General features: G+C 41.8%; 1 protein-coding gene across 1 annotated transcript in view; it reads left to right on the plus strand.

Annotated features, from left to right (window-relative positions):
* Positions 1 to 23379, plus strand: part of PKP2 (plakophilin 2) — a 52977-nt gene that overhangs the window by 24931 nt on the left and 4667 nt on the right. The window contains exons 5-10 of the mRNA XM_067536092.1: positions 1059 to 1266; positions 8374 to 8551; positions 18372 to 18489; positions 18986 to 19147; positions 19654 to 19827; positions 20518 to 20674. Coding sequence (XP_067392193.1) covers positions 1059 to 1266; positions 8374 to 8551; positions 18372 to 18489; positions 18986 to 19147; positions 19654 to 19827; positions 20518 to 20674 — 997 coding nt within the window. The remainder of the gene's footprint in view (positions 1 to 1058; positions 1267 to 8373; positions 8552 to 18371; positions 18490 to 18985; positions 19148 to 19653; positions 19828 to 20517; positions 20675 to 23379) is intronic.

Raw genomic sequence — 23379 nt, forward strand, 5'->3', positions numbered from 1 at the left:
CTTAAGAATTGTCTACATTTATTGATTTAATTTATAATTATTTGTATTTTGGTGCTTTTTGTATTTTTATTAAATTATTGTATAGTGCGCTTACTGCTCAGAAGTGCCTACTAAGTAAAATGTGTTGTTTATTATGCCTTCAGCCCATGCAGCTGGGGACAAGGAAAGCTGCAGCCTTCCCAGCACAGTGGCTAGCGTGGGAAAATAATAATTTTGGACATCTGCAGCACCTTCCAATCAAGAAGCTCAAGGCATTTTACAAATACTATTAAATTAAACCTAAGGACAACCCTGTGATGTACAGAATTATTATCATCCACATTTTATAAATGTGGACGCTAAGACACAGCAAGATTCTATGACTGATGTGAGATTGCAAAAGACTGTGGCATATTTGGAAGCAGAACCCTGCTCTCTTTAATTCCAGCCCCACACTTTGAACTATCCTACCTCCCTTAGTTGTGGATTTTGACTGTGACGTACACAGAAGCCCTGAGATAATGAGATCTGTAACAAACGTTACAAGTAGAGCTGGGGGGGAGGTTCAAGTGGATAGCACATTTGAGAAGTGCAGTTTGGGGGTGACTGAAACCATTCAGGAATTCGGATCACATTTTGTGAATAATTTAGGCTAGATTAAAAAAAACTAGGAAAAAATTGTAAAGCCAAAAACATTTTCGAAACAAAGCATTTCGACATTTCTTTTCTAAATGACCTATTTGGTTTTAAAATGTTATTCGTTAAACCCAAACAAAATTATTTTCTTTTTCATTTCAGTAGGAAAACCTAGGGGAAAAAATTATTTTCAGTTCAAAACTAATCATTTTTTCCCAGATTTTTCAGTGCATCCACTGAACCAAAAAATCAGTTATTCACTCAGGTCCAGTTACAGTCACTGCTGATTCATTGCCCTACCTATTTAACAATCAGAGGTTCAAATCTTTCAGCCCACAGTCAGACCTAAGCAAATGAAAAAGCTTACAGAAGCTATAATTGAGAAGGCATTATTTTCCAGAACCTAAACAATGAAAACACTTCTCTTTGGTTTTGTTGCCCAGGTTTATTCACTTGGTGGTATTCCTAAGCTTATACAGCTCCTGAATGTGCCGAATAAGGACGTTGTGCGGGTGGCCTGTGGAGCTTTGAGGAACTTGGCATATGAAGACAATAACAACAAGCTAAAAGTGTCTGAGCAGAACGGGATCCCAGTCCTGCTTCATGTACTTACACAAACCAAGGACTTGGAGACTAAAAAGCAAATAACAGGTAATGCTTGCAGAGTATTTGCATGCAAGTTTGCAGTGCACACGCCTGCTGTAACGTGTACATGTTACATGTTTGTTTGTTTATTTAGCTGAATGATTGCTGAGTCAAAAAAACTGGGAGAGGAGCAAGGATTTAAAGGGACACTGTCAACTGGTTAGGACCCCTATCCTCGGCCAAACCCTGAAGTCTTTATTCAAGGCCAGTTTGTTCTCCTAGGGAGTAATAGCCACATAGGGGCCAGGAAACTGCAATTTCACCTCTCTAATCTTCTTCTGACTTCTTACAATGGAGGGGCTCAATGGCCTACATCTCTGGAGAAAAAATGGGGGACCATTCAGACCCATGCTGCACTGAGAAATCCAGTAGGGACAGAGTGCCACTGGCCTCCTGACATCAAGAGCCCTGGCCTCCTGACATCAAGACTCCAATGGGGCTGCGCTACTAGGCCCGCCCCAGCTGGTGGCCCCTCAGAGGCTCTGTTAACCTCCCCCTCGTCTGAAGCTGGGTGCCAGGGATAGAATGTGCCTCACCCCCCGGCCCTAACACCATGCACTCCTGTCTTGGCTCCACCCACTCCCAATCCTCTCCTTGCTCAAGTATCCCCATACCTGCGGAAGACTTTCTGTGGGTCAATGGCAAGCATGGAACACTACCACAGAAATACCAGCCACCGCCTTTTTGTGTGAGAAGAGAAAGCGCTCCTGTGAGGTCCTCCCCCATGCACAGATCACTATGATATGACCAGTGGTATGACTTAGGTTTGCCTCTGTTCTTCCTGAAGTTATATCCCCATTCATTTCAATATGAGTTTGCCTAAGTAAGAGCCATGTTTAAAATGAGGGAGGACATCAGGTTATGGCCCTGATGATTTGTTTAGGCAAAGTTCTTCTGATCAGAGACACTGATATGCAGTAGGAGGAACACAATCTAGTGATCCATTCGTGAGAGAATTAAAGTCACTGTTTCACACAGATCATTCTGCGAGCACTGCCAGTCAGTGGACAAACGTTCTCCCCGATACTGCTTTTTATAATTTGTGTACAAGCTAGAAAATAAGCAGACAGGGATCCATGTTAATGTTCTTTAACGCACAAAGGAAAAACATGTCTGTGTTCTTTCACAAATGGAGAAAAATAAAATGGGGAGATGGAAGGGACTTTATTTTAAGATTTTTTTTTTCTCTCAAATGAGAATAAAAATGTTGAATTGAATTTAAAAGCTATTAAAAATAATAGCACTTAAAGAGGTCTTTTAAGTGTTTGAAATATTATGCTTCCTAAGAACTGGAAATGAAGCCTCATGTTACCACCTGCCTTGAGAGATAGGGAAGTATTATTGCCATTATACAAGACACTGGTGAGACCTCATCTGAAATACTGTTTGCAATGCTTGTCAGTTTAAGAAAGATGAATTCAAACTGGAACCGGTGCAGAGAAGGGCTAGTAGGATTTTCTGAGGAATGGAAAACCTGCCTTATGAGAGGAGACTCCAGGAGCTTGGCTTGTTTAGCCTAACCAAATGAAGGCTATGGGGAGATATGATTGCTCTCTATAATGCATGAGAGGGATAAATACCAGGGAGGGAGAGTTTTATCTAAGTTAAGTGCCAATGTTGACGTAAGAACAAATGGATATAAACTGGTCATCAACAAGTTTAGGCTTGAAATTAGATGAAGGCTTCTAAACATCAGAGGAGTGAAATTTGGAACAATCTTCCCAGGGGAGCAGTGGGGGCGAAAAACCTAACTGATTTTAAGACTGATATTAATAAATTAATGAAGGGGATGGTCTGATGAGATTGCCTACAATGGCATGGAGTCAATCTGCGACTGCTAGTAGCAAAAATCCAGTGACTGGAGATGGGGTACTAGATGGGGAGACAGAATGTCTGTGTGGTGGGTCTTTCTAACATGCTCAGGGTTCAACTGGTCACCATATTTGGGATCAAGAAGGAATTCCCCCCAAGTCAGTTTGGCGAGACTCTGGGGCGGGGGTTCACCTTCCTCTGCAACCTGGGACACAGGTCACTTGCTGGTTGGAACTAGAGTAAATGATGGACTCTCTGTACCTCAAAGTCTGTAAATCTTGATTTGAGGACTTCGGTAACTCAGCCAGAGGTTAGGGATCTATTACAGGAGTGGGTGGGTGAAGTTCTGTGGCCTGCAATGTGCAGTGGGTCAGACTAGTTGATCACAATGGTCCCTTCTGGCCTTAACGTCTATGAGACAGAGTATCTTTCCTAAGTGTAATTATCTTTCTCATGCCCAGTGGAGATCTCATAACTCCAAGACTTCTGGTTCTGGTCACAGGGCAGAACTCTGCCAAACTACAGTATTAGCTGGCTTCTCTAGTTAATTAATATAATAATACAGAATCAATAGACCAGGCAACAAGTAGTGCGCTGCAAAGGGGTGGCATGGACGGATACACAAGGTAGGAAAAGGGGACTGGAACAATCGTGCTATATATTATGTACCCCTTAATGAAAGAAATTATGCTGTGAAACTCTGGCAGCTAATACTGCATACAGCAAGTGCTGCCTCCTACCATGCACTCTGTGAACCCCAGCAGAGGGTGTCAGCAGGAAGCCATGCCAGCACGGCCAGCCTGCCTGGCTGTGATGCAAGTACTGGGGATCGGAAGTAGTGTCAAACCAGTGTGTTTTTATCCATCTCTAGCAAACAACTGCAGGGTTCCCTGTGGCATTTTCTGTGGATCTCCAACCTACTCACAGCACACCGGAAGCCATGGTGTTGTTGTAGGCTTCATAATTACATTGTAACTGTTAAAGAAAGGAAAAACTTTGATTTGTCCCCAGCTTAACATGCAAGCAAATTAACTTCAGATTCTTTTTAGGCAGGGAAGGAAGTTGCAAATTGATTGTAGGAGAAGAGTATGTCAGGTTGGGAGAGTGAAGGAGCTGAGAGAAATGTCACCTGCCTGCCTCACTGTAGGGGGGAAACTCGATGGGACCGGTGGTGAGGGGATACATTCACTGAGGGACACTAGGTAGCTTTTCCGCTCCTGGGAGCCATTGGTGGGGCAGAGGGAGGGCATTCCCCAACTCCCAGGATTTAACCCAGTGCAGGGGCCATGTGGAGCCTGTTTTGGCTCCATTCCAGCAGTCTTACCCTACCCATCCCAAACTAGGAATGGGAACGGGAACCTGGCCTGACAGATGTTTTGGAACTATTCAATTTGGGGGCCAGGAAGGAATTTTTTCTCTCCTAGGCCAATTGGCAGTGATCAGGGAGTTTTTTGTCTTCCTTGCAGCACCTTCAAGCCCCAGTGGATTAAGCAGGAATGCCCTTAGTGCCTAACTCAAGTACTTGGGTTGAGTTGTTAATTCATCGCAACTTGTGGCCAGTTCCCAGTGCGTTTTAAAAAGGATAAAATGAATGGCTCCCAGAAGTGAAAGATCTGGGATTATGTGATGGGCCTTGGGTTCAAGGGATAGGATGAGCCCTCGTGGGCTAGGGTCAAACTTTGTGGCCCTTGCAAGAGGAAGAGTGCTAGGACTCCGAGAGAGCTGAGGAGAACCTACCCCACGTTACCGGTTATAAGGTAAGGAGCCCTGTAAGCCCTGCACTGGAGCCAATTAAATGCCTGGTATAGGAGAGTCTGGGTGATGGATGGGTAGCAATCCTCCCCCGTGCTAAAGTTTAATAAAAGTTGCAGCCTGCCACTTAATTCGTGAATATGTCTGTCCTCATTTCACCGCCGTGTCTGCCTGAAACAGCATATTTGCTGATTATGTAGAGAGTTCAGCAGGGAACAGAAAATATAACACCCAAAACAAAAAATCAGCTTTTGAAGGTGAGCCAGATAAGCATGCAGGGGAGTGTCTAACCTCTTGAGCTTGTTATTGTGCAACATTCATCTAAAATGAAAGAAAATTTCTCCTGCAGGCAGGATTACAGCACAGACAGGCTGAACTGTCATAAAAAGAAATATAAATTTAAAAGGAAACCCCTCCCATCTTGCACGAATCAGCCCAAAGGGAGAAATATACGCCACTATTAGCATACTGTGTAGCATATCTGAATGTAAAGGGCCTGATCCTGCAAACATTTTCGCATGTGAGTAACTGGATTCATGCATATAGTGTCAATGGGATTGCTCACATGGGTAAAATTAAGCATGTGTGGGTGTGATTGCAGTATCAGCACCCTTTTAAATAATATTTTGGCAGTTGTGAGTCTTCTGTTCAAAGTGCTTTATTTATTTATTTTTCCCATTTTTATATAATATCTGTGTTCCTGTGCTAAATGTATGTATGTTGTTTTGTCACATGAATTTTGTTTTATACAAACCAGTTCACAAATATCCTACTTGGACCCTCCATTTTACTTGCTATTTACTGTACTGATTTTCATTTTTCCTTAAGGTTCTCATAATACACAGGTGTGGCAGCACTCCAAAAATGGAGTGGTTTTTTCCACTGCTGGTAATTATTGTAATTGGAACACATACTGTATCTAGGTATTATAAAGGAGACATTATACATAAGCTGCTAAGAGGAACATCAGCCTGCACTATGCTGCTTTTTAAAGGATGAAGTTTATGAAAGTCAGGGCACCAAGCTGGAGAAACAATCATTTTCTTTGTAATGCAGAGCAGGAGTTTACATATTTTACCCAGAAGAAGCATCCAGTATCTCTTTAAAATCACTGCCTTAATCTGTTAATTTTTCTGCTACACCATTCTAACTAGTTAAAACTAGCTATAGAGACTATGAACATACACAGTATTCAGCACCTCTTCCTAAGTCTTCCTTTGGCTGACCATCTGGCAGATGAGGAATTCTGCTATTAAATGTGGAAGAAACTTGGTAATAGGAATCTCTCATCTTGGTGTCTTCAGTGTATGATGATGATGTGCAAAACATTCTATAGTGAAGTATTGCTGGTTAAAATTCCACCCACTGACCAGGCAGGAGGGATGGAAGTGGGTATGACCAAGGTAGCCAGAGGATCTGCTGATTCAGTGCATCTCCAATGTGACCTCTACCAAGGGGTACCAAGCAGAACTTCAAAGTGCCCACATCTGCATAACCCCCAAGGCATACTGCCTCCTCATCCTCAAGCGTGAATCCAGCCTCCAGCACTCTGGCTTTTGCCCAACTTGCATCTGCAGGGAGTGAGTCCATCCCTTGAACCAGGCACAGTTAGCTGAGGTATGCTTGCCTGTGTTCTTATCTTTTTTAAAAGAACTTGTGTGAGTTTGGTAATCAAGAAAATGAAAGATTAATGCAACTTTGGAGTCGGGGGGTGAAGGGGAGGGGTAGAATGGTCTTCCAGTCAGGGCACTAAACGAGGAATGGGGAGATCTGGGCTTAATTGCTATGTGACTTTGGGCAAATCAGTCACACTGTGCCTCACAGTTCCCCATCTATAAAATAGAAATAATACTTCCTCAACTCTCAGGGCATTAGGAGGATACAGTTGTCTGTATATTTGAGGCACTCTGATGGGGTGAACCTAGAAAGAGAATAAAAATAGGAAAAGGTGAGATTTCTGGAAAACAGACTTAAATCCCCACCCCCCAAAAAGAAAGAATTTTACTGTTTCTCACCATCTCCTGTGTGTCACACCCACCCGCATCCTCAACATTGGGAGTTTCTTGTCAAGCAGCTTATATCTAGCTTTCTTTGTGTACCTGCCAAATATAAAGAAAATGCAATGACAGTAATAATTACACAATGGTTCATATTCATACACGTACATGTTCCAGACAGGTAGTTCTCTTTGCAGTATCAGGCTACAGCTTCCACTGCTGCTTCTAGAAATTGAACGGCAATTCAGTCTCAGAGGCACATACTCACTATAATCCACCCACTGATGTATCCGGGGGAGTTTTGAGTACAGATGTAAGATGTTAGGAGACTTAGGACCAGTTTCTCAGGTAGCATGAATGGAACTGGTACTACATAGCTCTGTTGACATCATTACGTGACCAACAGTTTCTTTATCTATATACAGAAGAAAGAGCAAACCAGTTTCTCTGTGCCTTCACTCCCTTTTCTTCTCCATTTCCTTTGAAAGTAGATATGTGACTCAGTAGATACCTATTTCATATTTTGCCTATGTAAAATCCTAGATTTTCATTATCCCCTGCTGGGCTTTGGAACCCCAGCATGGGGTTCAGATCCTTCTGTCTTTATCCTCTGACATACTGTTTACACTACGTTACAGTAGCTCCATGGTGGGAGAAGGAAGCTCTCACTCATTTGAGCTGTGTGTTTAGTTACATCATGGAACTTTTTTTTTTTTTTTTAAATGTTTATCATTTACCTTTTTATGGCATGATAAAATATATATCATGAGAGAGAGAGAGCAAGGAAAGTAAATAAAGAACTCACCATAAACTCTGAGTGAAAACTCAGAAGCATGCAGCCACTTCTGTTACCATGTAGGCCTGTGGGAACTTCTTACCTGCTTGTCCTAGTGTCTGGAAGAATGTAAATGCCAAATGGAGTTCTTTGATCCTTGTGACCCGCTAGCTGCCTATGTCTCCTGATTTTTGGCATTGCTCTTCATTAATTGGTCACTGCTGCGTAGGGGAAAGGTTCTTCTATACTTGGTTGATACTATGGAGATTTCCTTTTAAAGGAAAAAACCAAAGTTATATTTAAGGACAAAGTCTTAGCTTGTGGACATCAAATAAATTTGTTTTAAGTCCTTTGTCAGTCCTCTGAGTTAAAAGCTAGGGTTTGTAAGCATAGTAAGATCAACGGTGCAATACCGATTCAATGTTAAATGAACTATTAAACATCTGACTTGCTCAATTAAAATTCCTGTTTAAATTTAAACATACGTAATACAATACCATAGATCTCTGTGCCTTGCCTTCAGTGCATGGTACTCAGCTTGCCAACAGTGCACTGGGAATTAGTGATAGTGATTCCATCATATCGATGCTTTAGGTCTAACATAACTGCGGATGGCAGGGACTGAGCCGCCTTTTAAAAGAAGGCTGTCAAATTTTCACCTCTGATCCAAAGCCTACTGAAGTCCGTGTGAGTCTTTAATTTCAGTGGATTTTGGATTAGGACTTGAAAAGTATGAGGAGTTCTTATGGCCATTCTAATTTGTTTTGGCTATTGTAGGTTTGCTGTGGAACTTGTCCTCCAGTGACCAGTTGAAACCCCTTCTGATCAAAGACGCCCTGGAGCCACTGACCGAGACCATTCTCATCCCCTACTCTGGTTGGCCAGATAGAGATTACCCAAAATTGAGTGCTGTATCTGACCCCGATATCTTCTACAATGCCACGGGAAGCCTGAGGTGAGCTTTTAATCTACAAATACCCTAAATGCTACTGATAATAAAACTGGGCTGAACACTGTGTTTGAACTTTACATGCTTCCAAGCACAGCAGAATATCTTGTTTTCAGGCCAACGTTTAGGTCAGATTTTGAAATGCCTAACTTAGTATGTGAACTGAAGAGCTGCTGTTCAGTATAACAACAACAACAACTTTATTTATAAAGTTCCTACAATCCTTTCCAAGGAGTGGTGCACAGGCTAAAATATTTCAGTAAAAATAACCAGTAATCAAGGACCCAGTTATGCAAGCCTTATTCCTGCAAATAGTCACGCATTGAAATCAAGGGGATTGCTCATGTGAGTGGGAACTGTTGATGTGGTTTGCATGATTGGGCCCAAAATATACATTATAATATTAAATGCCTTTTCAAAAATCATAGGTGCACCATTGCGAAGTCAATGTGGAGCAGGGGAGAGTCTGTTAGTCCAACACAAGGGAAGAGAGTCATTTTTAAAAAAAATTGAAAAAATACTATTCCAGTCAGTTTTGAAAAGCGTAGAGGGATGGGTGAAAGTGGATATCCAGTGAGAGTGGTTTTCCAAACCCATGGCAGCAAAGCTCTATCACCTCCTGATCTAAACTACAGGTGATGAAGGATAGTGATGGTCTCCACAGAGAAGTGGTGTCGGAGCACATGTATCTCCTCCACAAAAGTATTGTCTCTGACACAGTTATCATGTCACTTGCAAAATCAATGCCTGTTTAATTTTGTTTAGTATAATTTCTAGGAACAACAAAGCCCTCAATCAGATACCTAGTGGCTCTACATTTGGGAGTCTCTCAAAAATGTTTCTACCCTTTTGCTCTCTCCTAGCCATACACACCCTAAATACTTAACATACTCACACACAGTTTGGGTATTTGTCAGTCCCTCTGGATAGCAGGGTGGGTTTAGGATTGCTGTAAATGAAGCATTATTATTTGCAAAGTAATATTGCAATGCTCAGTGTTGCCCGTGGAACGTAAAAGTTAAACCAGTAAGGTTTGTTTAGTTATTTTTTATTCTGTTAGAATGAAACATTGTTATGGAAAGTTCCAAATTATAGTAAGTATCCTTAGTACATACATACAGGAAACCTGTCTTAAGCATTCAAGTGACTGATATATCAATTCCTTGATTAGAAAGTTGCCTTCTATTAAAGGTGAAGCAGATTATGTACATGTATAGCTATTTTGCAGTGGTTTCTTAAGATATTGCCAAACAAGGCAGAAGGCTGCCTGTTATATTGATTTCACTAATATGGGGGCATTTTCTGCAGTTCTGGATTCACTGACAACTCACAGGCAGGGCTTCAGCAATGTGGTCACATTTATAATTAATGAAGCTGAGGATATTGTAAAAAATGGCTCGTGCACCCTCTGGAGAGGGGGTTCCAAGTACATGAGCAATTCAAGAGCTTCTGTGGTGAGTCTGACACTGGGATCAATCACAAGCAGAATTTGCTCCTCTGCCTTCCCAGCTGTTGTAATAGTGCTGCAAAGCTGTGATGTAGCAAGGACTTCAGATACACAGCTGCATTATTTATGGTCCTCAAGACCTGGCCAAAATAATTCTATCACATTCTGCTGTACTGCATCTGCTTGAGTGAGATTGTACTCCAGAGATCCCCACACATATTGCCCACTGAAAAGAATCACCATAGGTAACAGTTTAATTTGTGAATTCAGCAATAAGACATTTAGGTTCTGATCCAGCACTAAGTAAAAGGCGTCTTTCCACTGACTTCCAGGAGTTCAAATCATTGAAGAACTGGATGATTGGGCTCTGCATCGCATTCCCTTTTTATGACTTCAGACAGGTGAACTAGACTTGCAAGAACTAAACACAAGTGTAAGCACAGGAGATTTATGTTTTTGGCTAGCAGGTCCCAGAAGAGGTATAGTAGAGCAGAGATTGCAATTAATTATGAGTCAATTATATGAGAAAAATAGCACGGCTGTAGTTTTGGACATGCCTCAGTGGAGTCCCTAGAACTGAACATGAAACTTGTAATATAGACTGAGAAGCTGTCCTGTTTCAGCTTGCTGATGTGTGTTTTGTTAACAAATTATCTTTGGATTTGGTATATAGATCTCCTTTAGTGGAGTAGTTGCGGATATATTGCATAACCACTGCTCCTGTTCTAAATGTATTTCATAAGCCATTCGGCCTTGTCAAATATCCTGGTTTTACAGCGCACACATAGTGGTAGTTATAGCAGACACGTGTTCAACAATGAGGATTCTGTTCCCCTCGGAGCACTGCAAGGCCACAGATAACCTAACTACTAATTAACTTCAGTTCTAAGGAATATTTAACCATGTACAAGGCAGAACATTTTATTTTTTGAGGGTTATAAAACCAAATATAGACAAACATCAACTACTTGGTATAAACTTTTGTGTCCCCATTAATGTTTACTATGGAGTACTGTACCTGGAAACAAAAATATAACCCTGGATCTATAAATGTGCCAAAGCTATACGTGCATGCAAATAGAAATGCCTGTTCATTGTGTCCTTTTCCAATGGGCATCTGTCATTTTAGGCTTGATTAGTTACTTGCTTGCATATATGACCCAGAACAGCCACTTCACAGTCAGCCAGGATGCAGAGGCACTGAATTATTCCCAGTACTGGCAGGGCACTCATTACAAAGCATATTGTGGCAACTTTACAAACCTTGATATGTAAAGGATAAAGAATTACAATGGGTGAACTGTTTTGGATCAAATAAAAATGGACGTTGAGTCAAACTCATCCGTGGGATAGCTCCATGGAGTTCAGTGGAATTTACAAACCTGTTCAGAGTCCAAGTTTTGATTAACCTTTTTTTTTAAAATACTTTTTGTTTACGCTCTTCTGCCCTTCCCATTTTTGTGTAATGAAATACCATGAGAAGATGTATTTCTGACCAAAATGAGATCAAATAGTACTGAGACACTCACAAATGAGGCTGACCACTCAGGTTGTGTAGCCCAGTTCTTAGTGAAAAAAATATTCTGATAAAATTTAGGATCCTTCCCAAACCAGGCCTTATAAAATTGTCCATTTCCGATAAAGGATAAAGAGAAATAGTCTGATTTTTCTCTTGCACTTCAACATTGCTGTAGTCCCACTGACTACAATGGAATCACCCCTGTTGTATGTCTGTGTTAAAAATGGGAGAATCTGATTCAAAGGATCATTGAAATCCAAAGGAATGCTACAGAAGTACAGGAATGCTACAGTGAAAAACGGCACAGAAGGTGCTATGCTGGCAAATCATTTGTTTTAATGTGTATATATATATATTGCCAGAGTATAAATCTGTAATTAGTCCTTTCTTTTGTAATAACTGACATGTTTGTTGTTAGTCTGTAGCCTGCGGCCTGTATTGCAGCATGAAAGCTGTACTTTGAAGTTCAAAAATTACACATGGCACATTTCTCGTGTTAAAGGTGAACTGCAAAGCTGCTTTTCAAAAAATTAACACACTCTTCATGATACTAAACGAATAGCTGCAGAAGATAAATGCAGACACAAAAAATAAGAAAAATGTTTTAAAAATTGACGTTGAAATATTTTAAAATATTTCATTCCTTCTTTTACATACGAGATAAGTCCTAAATTTAAGATTCGCTTTCAATAGCTGTGATAACATTGCAAATAGCTAAAACACTGCAACGAGCACAGGAAAATGTTCACCGCCTCTGTTCCAATGTGTGTGATCTTTTTGTCAGGAGAAACCTAGAACCTTGATCTTGAGCCCGGGATCAGGCCCATGAATGGGGTGGTGGGGAGGAATGAAGGTTGAACTGATTTTCATGTATTTTGCTTTAGAATGTTAAGATATTTGCAATATTTAAGCCTGTGCATGTGATCTGATGATCATACGTTGTGATTTTCAGAACATCAAAATCCCTATTTACTGCGATATTTGTGATTCCCTTTCCAATTGTTTGCTCCCTTTGCTCAGTTTTGCAAATCCTGCCAGTCATAAACCTAAACATTAGGAAATGATCAGGCATGTTTCAGTTGCTGCCAGACCCTGAAACAGAAACAGTGGCATTATTTGTATCTGAAAGGGAATTAAACTTTGGCTTGTGTCCTGCCATGCAGAGTTAGGAAAATCAAAAGAAAGGGTGTGTTGCCTGCCAACCAGGCAAATATATAAAATTGGCTTTACTATTTAATGAGCTCATCAAAGGAGTGCTGCAGGCCTGGCACTGAACCTGTTGTGGATTTTAAAGGTAACTTGCATGTCTTTCTCTTGAACTGAAAGTATTATGCTCTGCTGTGCTTTGGCTTCATTCGTTCCCACGGGTGGAACTAGATGGGTTGGGTAGCCTCACAGCCTGTATGTTATGGTAGCAACTACATACTGAATATATGGTCTTGGATGTTTCAGTGCATGGCTGGCATAACTCTGCCTTGAAAACAAAAAACAAACCCCTGTTCTTAACGCCAGACTATCTGTGTTTCTTTGCTGTACTTTGAACACTGATGAGAATTTGATCTCCCCTTTGGCATGAAATACCTATTCACAAGGGTTCTTCATGAATAACGGGAGATAAATGCCTTGCGGTGGACAGAACATGATTGTTCTGCCTGAGCTGCGGCAGAAGCAGATTTATATGAAGCAACTGAGAGGCAGAACTCAACTGCAGAGCAGGAAGGCTGCTTCCTTATCAGAGCTATGTATTGCCCTTACTAACCACTGGAATGTTAATTTCCCCCTTTACTGTTCACTTCTGCTTCTCCATACGAATTCATTCTTCCTTTCAAACAACACAAACCAGGGTGTAGCAGCTAGCACTCAGTATACCGCAGCTGCCAATCTGCCTTATTTCAGTAGAGGAGCTCTAGCTTTTTTAAATCATTCCTCTGGGTCACCTTATAGCTAGAATGTCCCACAGCAGAATGCGTCCCCATTTTTTGAAGGGACAGATGGCCTGTTGGTTAAGGAACTGGCCTAGGCCTTAGGTGATCTGGATTTATTCCCCAGTTTTGCCGCAGAATTCCTGTGACACCTTTGGAAGAGTCACTTAGTTTCTGTGTGCCTAGGTTCCCCATCTATAAAATGGGGATAATATTTCCTTTTTTCCACCCTTTCTCTGTCTGGCCTATTTAGACTGGAAGCTCTTTAGGATAGGGGCTGTCTCTCACCTAAGGGGCCCTGATCTCAATTGGCACCTGTAGATGCTACTGTAATATCAATTAGTAATGATATTACACCTCTCTGACCCCTGTTGCTGCAGGACCTTTTTACATCATCTCCATCCTCTCAAGTTTCCTTCCAGTTATCCCTATCTTTTCTTGCCAGAGGGCCCTATCTCTTCAGTTTCACAACGCACTCATTTCCTCCTTGTTCTTTCCAGCTCAGCAGCTTGCAGCCTAGCGCCTTACTCGGTTACTAAATACATTCCTGAATTCTTAGCACTGGCTGCCGTCGCACTTCAAAACTGGGTAAGGCACAAAGGGTATACAGCTCCCTGAACTTCCTGAGGTGTTCGCAAAGCCATCGTCCGATGACGCAGAAAGGCAAGGCACTGCTCTCGGGCCTTCACACACAAAGCTTGTCAGTTCACCTTTTAAATTAAAATTTCGGCGACCTTCATTGTGGCGGCAGGAGTACCAAAGTCCTGCATTTATCAGCAGAACAGCTGGTGCACAGGCCATCAAAGTACAGTACAAGCATTCCCACAATGCCCTGCCAATGGGTCTCATTGCTGGACGGACCGCCCCGCAGGTTCAGTTCCACCTTCCTGTTGGTAGTACTATAAGACATAGATTATCATTTGGTTTCTTTCAAAAAATCTTTCCTCTTTTTTTATTTTTATAGTAATCCTTTGCCCTAATATGCCCCTCTCATCTCAGGATCCAAAGGTGTTTGACAAAGAAGAATTAGTTGAGTGTCCAGAAACGCCCTTGTGAGAGAGAGAAAGGACTGCTTCAGCAACAGGACATCACCCTGTGCAAGGGTTTGAGGCAAAATAAGCATATTTTGTGGAAATTAAATGAGGCACTTTAGGGTGGGCAGAATTACCCAAACCAGTGTGTGCTCAGGTTTGGCCAGATCACCAGGACTAACGCTTGTACACAGACAAGTGCCATGAGATTTGTCCTGGCGATCAAAACCTCAGTTCTGAGTCCTCCAAAAGAAAGTGCTGCAACATCGATTCACTACAGCCTCAGAACAAAAAGCACCGCCTGCAGAGTCACAAAATCCGCTGGCCGTGGGGGTGCTCCCTGCAGGACTCTCATTCACATTCTGACCTGGCCTGACCTTGCTTAGGGCCACGGTCACAGCCCTTACTTGGTTGGTAAGTAAGTGAGGCTTCCCTCCACCCTGTTATTCTCCTGCTCCAGTTGTGGTAGGCAGCAGGAGGAGCAATGGCCCCCCACGTGTACGTGCACGGCTGGGCACACAGTGGAGAATAAAGAAAGGGATGAAATAACTTCCCAGAGCAAAGGAAGATCAGAGGATGAGTAGTGCCTCTGAATCATCATTTGTTCTCTGTTCTGCTCCCTGGGCCATGCAGCCATGTGCCTACCCCTTCTTTCTTACATTGTAAGGCTGCACTCTAGCCCTTTGTAAGATCTAACAGTATTACAGATCCAAGCACTATGGCTGTTGCTGTCAAAAATTGGTAAGTTAAGATGCTTTTTGTGCAGTGATTTTCAACCAGCACAATTCCATATCAGCTAGTGTGTCTTTGGTAATGGAAATTTCGCACGTGAAACTTTTTTTTGATGTGCACAGACAAGGTTGTTACGTGTGCTCCTCTATCAGCGTAACCATAAACTGGCAAAAGGGATGATTTGTTTCAAGTGTTTTGTGTCTGAGCAAAATTATATTGCAAAACGACATCAATGGAAGTCCTCGTGAATGAGCTTGATTTCCAAGTGAATTCAATCTAGTCAGTATCATTTCACAAGAGAACGAATGAACTCAGAATTATGGATACTAGCAACAAAGCGTGACCTGAAAGAAAACTGCAGTTATAGCGTAGCCTTGTTTAAACTGTATAAACACCACCACAGGCAAAAAAGCACGAGAACGGCATTGGCAGCATATCTGTTTTACAATGCATAAACTACAGGGAACTTTTAAAGTGGTACCTCATCAGCTTAATGGCAATAATAAAATTTTAAATGTATTGTAATTTGCCGCCTGCTTGTGTAAAACCTTTTTGATGTATTTATCATGAGTGACTCATTTAAGGGAAATTTTGCTTCTTTGTTTGTGATGAGCTGCGATATCAGACTGCATTTTATATTCTTTCCCAGCCAAGAACCTGAAATGTAAAGCAGCAGAACTGCCTAGGGCCTAAATGGTGAGGCTTAGATTTATGATGCCAGCATTCTGAAATTCAGATCACATTCAATATAGAAATAAGTTTGCCTTCAAGGCATTGGCCTCGTTGCTGTCTGCATAAATTGGTAGCTCGTTCGGGGATCAACTTCACATGGGAATTCTGGGTTTTTAAATCACTTTTATTGTTCATATTAAGAGTACATCTCCCAAACCACAGATCTTCTGATTAAAAGCTGGGGCGGACAGTTCCCTGTTGATCTGTGAGGCAGAAGAAATCATGCAGCACAGATTCAGTGGCACTCTGTGCTCGAATGGGGGAGGGAAGGAACGGTGTTTTAAGCCTTATGTTCTGGAACTCTTCAGGAGCCCTCCATCTCTGGGCTCAACTAATTTAGATTCCAGTTGCCTGTAGCCTCTTATGGGCCATGGGAAGCAAAGAATAGCCAGAGGGTAGTATGCTCTGCTCATGTCCCCTACCTCTCTACTCCCCGGGCAAACCGCCTTCATCTGCGACTGTGAGGGAGACCAGTGTAAAGTGTTCCTGTCAGCTGCCCTTATGCAGATGGCATTCCCTGCTGTGAAGACACTCACTTGCTGCCTTTAAGCCCCTTTTATATCAAAAGAGCAGCATAAAGGGGCTTTGAAGCAAACAACGAATCATGGCTAGGTGCCCATATGGGAACACTAAACCAGGTGAGTGTAAATACTCTCCCCCTCCCCCCCTTTTCACTCAGGGGAGTAAAGGGGAGCTAAATATTTATAGGTGATAAGCCAACAAACTCCTCTGCTCTGCTCCTCCTTGACCACCTGAGGAGAAGAGGTGAGGAAGGAGGAGGTGCTTGGCTATTGACCAGTTCTTCATAGCATTGCTACGGGGAGGGAAGGGAGCCTTCCCTAATGGATCTAGCAAAAGCCTCCTCTCATGTTTCCCTTTTGCATGCAGCAGCAGCAAGTGGCTCATCTCCTAACTCTTTATTCCAAGAAGTGAGGCAAGACTGCTGCTGTCGCTTCCAGGGAAGGCCCTCTTCCTCATGCCACATTTCCATCACTGCTGCTATGAAGACACTCTGGGCCTTTTCTCCTCCTGGGCTGAATTCGCCTTACACTCGCAGGAGCTCTGAGCATCCTTTGAACACTCAACAAGTTTGGGAAGTTACTTCTGCAGCAGAATTAATCTCCTTCTCCTTTGCTCACCAAGTGAGGTGAAAGACGGCCACAAAAAGGGAGGGAAATATCCACTTGTTCACTGTCCCAGTGCAGTAGCTGGGCTACTGACTCTGAAGTCTGGGCTAGCAAAAAAAAACAAAACCAAAAAACCTAACAGCGGGTGACACCAACACCATCCTGGTGTCTACTTTCAGGCATCAGGAAGTAGAGAGAGAGGCTGGGGAAAGAGGAAATGCAGTATTAAAATTTTAACTCTAAAAGTGAATTTGAAGAACAAACTCCTAATTGGAGTTCAGCTCCAATGGAACTACTGGCAATCCTTATTAAAAATCCTAATATTATTATTTATAATTTATATTGCAGTAGCACCTAGACACCAACCAGGTTGGTACCCCTTTGTACTAGGTGTTGTACAAACATAGAAATGAGAATATAATAGGAATGAAGCCAATAAAGGTCATGTAATCTATAGAATCCTCTATTAAATTCTATAATTTTCTTTTAAACCAGCCTAATAAATTCTGTTGCTGGTACGTAGTTCGCTATGAATGATACATAAGGACTTAAAAAAAAAAAAAAAAAAAAAAAAAAAAAACTCTACAGAAGTTGGCCTCATAACTAAGACTTTAAATTACAATGATCTGAGGAAATATTGACTTGTTCTATGATAATTTGTGGAATTTGGGAATGCAGGCTATGGAGAAGGGGAGTGGTCTTCCATTATTCAACACCTAAGTTTTATAACTAATGTACAGATATTGCAGAACTTCTTACCATGTATAACTATAGATGGGTGATCTTGGTTTGGAGGATTGAATTGATTTGGATAAATGCCCCAAAGTTTGGATGCTCATCAAGACCTGAAGTTTGTCATGCCATGGCTGAAATCATAAAATACTCTTTCAAATGGTATGTTGACACATCCACTTGCGGTTCTGAGCTGAACTAAGTGATTTCAGAGGAACATGGAAATTAAATAATGGAAAAAGTCTACCCAACTTGTATGAACTTTAAAAAAGGGTTGGTTCAGCTTCTGCATGAAGGTTTGACCCAGGTCTTTATTCTACACAAACAGTCACCTATCCTTCTACTGTATGTAATATTGTCTGGGAGTACTTCTGGGATTTTGAGATGACCATATTAATTAGCAGAGACTTTTGTTATTTGATGACTTTTTGATTACCAAATGTCTGGTGACACCCAGAAGAGGAGTCAAGTCACGGCCCCACAACTTCAATATCTTTTCTAATATTTAGCCAAAGAGTGGGAGGGAGACAAGGTAGTGACCTACGAATAAATCTCTTCTTACCAATTGATTCCTTTCCGGACAGAAACATGAGTTCTGCTGGTCCAGAAGGAAGGAAAAAGATGAGAGATTGTGGTGGATTAATTGATTCTCTTGTGTATTACATCCAAGGAACCACTGCAGACCACCAGCCTGATGACAAGGTAACTCCTCAGAATGAAAGGGTTCTTCACCAGTACTAATTGGGGTGGGCAACCAAGCCATTTATTTCTTAGACCCCGAAATATGAGAATGAATGTGAAGGAACGACCAATTTTCACTTAGCAGAGATGAAAGTTCAGATAGGACATTTTTCATAATGGATTTATCATTTTTGTCCTATAAAGATAACACACATAAGTAGAGAGTAAATTTCCAAAAATTCCTAGTGAATATAATAAACTACCCTATATTTTTAAAAATGATTTAGAGCTAGATTTTTTTTAAATGTATTTATATGCCTAAAGATGTAGATAGGTAGCTAGTGGGGTCTTCAAAATCATCTACAGTTTCTAGTGGCCTAATCACTATTGTCTGTTTCTTCTTTATGCGAAACCCAAAGGCTGGCCACGAAGATCCTGAATCAAACGGTCCTCCCATGTCTATGTTGTCTCTTTGACACACGCAGAGAGCTATAATGACATTTCTCCATTATTTTAGGCCACAGAGAACTGCGTGTGCATTCTTCACAACCTCTCCTACCAGCTAGAGTCAGAGCTGCCTAGCAGTTATACCCAGAACATGTATGTGCAAAGAAAAAATATTCCTACCAATGATAAAAGCATGGGGTGCTTTGGAACACGCAGCAGGACAATGAAAGTGGTAATGTGTGAATTGATTATACTCTGAATTGTTAGGCAGTTCCAGTGAGGCTGGTGGTGAATGGTGATCTGATGATAGATGCAATAGGTCTGGGGTCCTTCCCAGTTAATAATTTGTCTGGCAGCGTGAGCCAGACAAACTTATTTCAAAGTGAATGACACTTCACCAGAAGCCTGCGGGTTTGTGAGCCTCTGCTGCTAGTATTATGTCTGATATCCCAATATTTTTAAATACTTACATTTTATAAACCATTCTTTGAGTCCACAACATACTGAAGTCTGACGTATTTGGGGCTCTGAAAAGCCAGGCAATGAACCTCATTGTGATCTTATACCAGTTTTACACTGGTTTAATTCTGTTGACTTCGGTGGGGCATTATTCCGGATTGACATTAGTAAAAATGAAAGCAAAATTAGGCTACAGTTACAGAATGGCTACTTTAGATTGTGATGCACTGGTCATATAAGTTCTCTAGTTCTAAAGGTTTGATCTGTTTACATGTTTAGAAACAACAGGATACTCTGCTACCCGAGGAAAAGGGCAGTCCCAAAGGTGTAGAATCGCTCTGGCATTCCACACTTATTAGGATATATCTCTTCTTAATAGCAAAAAGTACAAGAAACTACACCCTAGAAGCATCTTTGGGAGCTCTCCAGAACCTCACAGCTGGCAGTGGACCAGTAAGTCGTCATGTTTCTTGTTTCTTTTTTCTTTAATGTAGAAATGTGGAGAGTAGGGTTGCAATGTGAGATGTGTACAGCTTTGAGCTCAGACCCCCATTGTGAAGTTGCAAGTTCACAGAATTGATCAATGAGAAAGAATCTAAGAATATGGAAGTTGGGGAGCCAGGCTAAGAACCGTGGATACTTCCTGCATGGCACATTAAAGGGCTGTTCCTTCTCTGTATGTGTCTCCTATGTAAGAGGCTAATTCATTGGGACAGGGATGAAGACATGGGTGTGTATAAGAAGGATGCAAAACATTTTTTCTTCTAATAGTATAATGATTTCTCTATGAAACGAGTAGAGAATTCCCTCTGGCACATCCACAGCCAAGGTCTTTTTAGAGACATTTCCCTTGTCATCAATTGACACGTCTGGTGTATGCCACGGACTGGTCAAACAATCCCAGGATCAGATAGTGCAAAGGGGGTTTAAAGCTGCTATGGCATCACCCGTCTCTCCTGTCCCAGCTTCCACGTAGCTCAGGATCTGGACTAATATTACAAACATTCCTGAAAATGATTTATAGGGCACCTTGTAACTGCATTGCCTGCATTTTTCAAAAAATGAGATAACTTAATGTGGTGGTTGTTTATACAGCAGTACAAGCATAACGATTACTCATTAAAGTTGTGTGCCTTATGACAGATGCCATTTTCAACAGCTCATACTGTTGTCGTCCAGAAGGCAAATGGCCTTCAGAGTATTCAACACATGCTGCATGTAAGCGATCCAAGCGTAAGGAGGGCAGCCATCTCATTGCTCAGGAACTTGTCTCGTAACGCCTCTCTGCAGAGTGAAATAGGTGAGCAAAGGTTTTCTTTCATGTTTTCTCTCTGTCTCTTCTTTACTTTTAGTTTTCCTTTTAAAAAAAAAAAAAAAAGATAGGATTCGTCGATATAACAGATTTAGGGCCAAGTGCCTGCAGTCTTTATACATGTAAAGCTCCCATTGACTAAAATATAGGTTTTGCCCAAGTGAGGACCATCGGCCTAAATTCTCTCTGTTTAGCAGTATTACGTATTTCTCGTCATACGTTTTCAGAAAAGGTTAAATGAAAACTTCAATCAGTCCAGTTTTGGAGAGGGAGGATTGTCTTGTGTTTAAAGTAATTCACATTCTCAGAGGTTTCCCAGGATTAATTATATTCCTGTATTTGGCCCTTCCAGGGTAGCCGCTCCCTGTCAAGGTCACTGTATGCTGGCAGATATTCTCATTTCGATTCTTCCCACTGTCACTAGTGTAAAACAGGTCTAATGCCATTGAAATCAGTAGAATTACACTGTGTAAAATCCATGCAAGTATGTGCAGAATCAAGCCAAATTTGTCAATGTGAATTAAGGCAGGCTCTATTAATCGTTAGGTGGCCACAGGGAGACTCCATTAGGCAGCACTTCAGGATTTGTGCACTGATTGGGGTCTCTTCTTCTCTTTCCCTGCCTCTGTGATGTCTCTCCCGGTTGTCTAGCTTAGAGGTCGCACAACCAAATGTTTACATAATTTAAGAAACCTTCCATGTCGTTCTTTTATTTATACACTATTATGTAAGATGCTTTATGTTCAGAATCCCTGCAAAAAATAAACAAGCTCTCCTGGTTGGCATGATCACTTTGGTAGTTATTTAGCACAGCATCCTGGGAAATTAAGGTGCCCTCCGAATCTATAGTTTGTCATTTCAGTTCAGTTCTATCCCAATACATAGGAAACTTGTCTCATGTCTGTGTGAAGCTTGGTGCATAAAGGAATGTCCACAGTGGGCAAATCCTGCCCTTATCTGAGAGCCACCTGGCGGCAAGCCAATCATGACTGTACTGGCCTCCCATCTAGGACAAGGAAAGCCTGGCAGGCAAGTTGCCACAAACGATTGCCAGCTGCTACCGGTGACTCCTCTGAGAAGTGAACACCTGGTTAAAGCTTACTGCTGACTGCAACAACCTTCTCAGCCCGATGAAGGGATGGGTCTCTCTATTTATCATAGGTTTCTGTATAGCGCCTATGACTCTGGTACCTAACAATTGCATTGATAGGACATACACCTAACCAGTGGACCTTACCCCCATGGGGACATTGTTCATGGGGTGACACACTTGCCCATGGTACCTTTTGAGTTTCATGGAAGACATTGTTCTGCTGCATGCATTGAGTGGGCTGGATGGGGCCCCAACAGGGCCATGATTCACTTCAGAACCTCTCTGGACCCAAAACGTTGCTGGGTGTCTCTCTCTCTCTCTCTCTCTCTCTCTCTCTCTCTCTCTCACACACACACTCACACACACACACACACACTCACACACACACACACACACACTCACACACAGGGCACTAGGTTCAGCTGGTGCCTCCCCTCCCCCCGCTGAGGGGCACTGGGGGAAAATTGCAGCGCAGAGCCAGCCAAACTCCAGACAGCAGGAATAAGAGCGGCCAAAGAAGGGACCCACTGGACATTCCAGTCAAAACTGTAGAAAGTTCTCTGACTTTCTCTGCCCTGTGTTGATTGGCTGTTTGCTCCAGTACTCACGCCCCACTCCCATCTCTTCACTTCGGTTTCATTACGAACCTTCCCTGCTTTATCCCTTACCCTGTCTTGTCCCCCTCACCTGCTATCCTTTTCTTTCTACCCTGTAAACCCATCCAAAATACATCATGAAATTAACGTGACGTTTGCCGCCATACTATTGTCGACACTACTTGTGTGTTCTGCCCCTCTCCCCATCCTGTATCTCTTGTCTATTCCGATCATAAGCTTTTCAGACAGGAACCAGGTACGCTTCGGGCCTAGCTCAGTTAGTCCTTAAGCCCTACCGTAATAAACATGATTAGAAGCACGAACACAGAAGACTCCTTATGCCCTCTTACCCACTTTACCAAGGCAGCTCAGTGCAGCATTTAATCCAGTATGTTGAATATATTCTATTGTAGGGATCCATTCTGCATATTGCTGTGCATCTCTAGAGAGATGCTGAGTACTAAAACACCCACTGATTTGGTCTCAATGCAGGAAAGCATCATTTTCCTGAAAAGGCTCTTAAGCACATGTGTAACTTTAAGCACACTTAAAATTCAGCCGCTGTTTACATGCCTTCCTGACTAGGGATTGGTTTAAGCACATTCTTAAATTCTTTCTTAAATCAGGGCCTTGAGTCAGAGTTCAAAAAGTCAGTAGCTCACATGATCAGACCCATAATGAATATACCTTGCAGTTCAGAATTGCTACATTAACATTTATGCTATAGTCACACCTTGTACAATTAGTGCAAAAATATTTTATAACAGTTACGTGAAATAAATTGCAAGTTAGTGAAGCGTCTCCATCTTGGATGGTTTGGAGTAAAATATAATTTATATTAATCTGCTTTGGATGGGGGGCATTGCAAAATATACTGTAGGGAGGAATTATCAGCCTAACGACATTTATAGCTAGACATCATTATACCCACAATTAGCTATAAAATACAATCATCCACTTTCTTATGAAGTGACAGCCCTCCTATTAGCAGACACCCAGTAACA

Source organism: Emydura macquarii, unplaced genomic scaffold (assembly GCF_026122565.2).
Source record: "Emydura macquarii macquarii isolate MOO-44397 ecotype Brisbane River unplaced genomic scaffold, CSIRO-AGI_Emac_v2 contig_3530, whole genome shotgun sequence".
Classification (NCBI taxonomy): domain Eukaryota; kingdom Metazoa; phylum Chordata; order Testudines; family Chelidae; genus Emydura; species Emydura macquarii.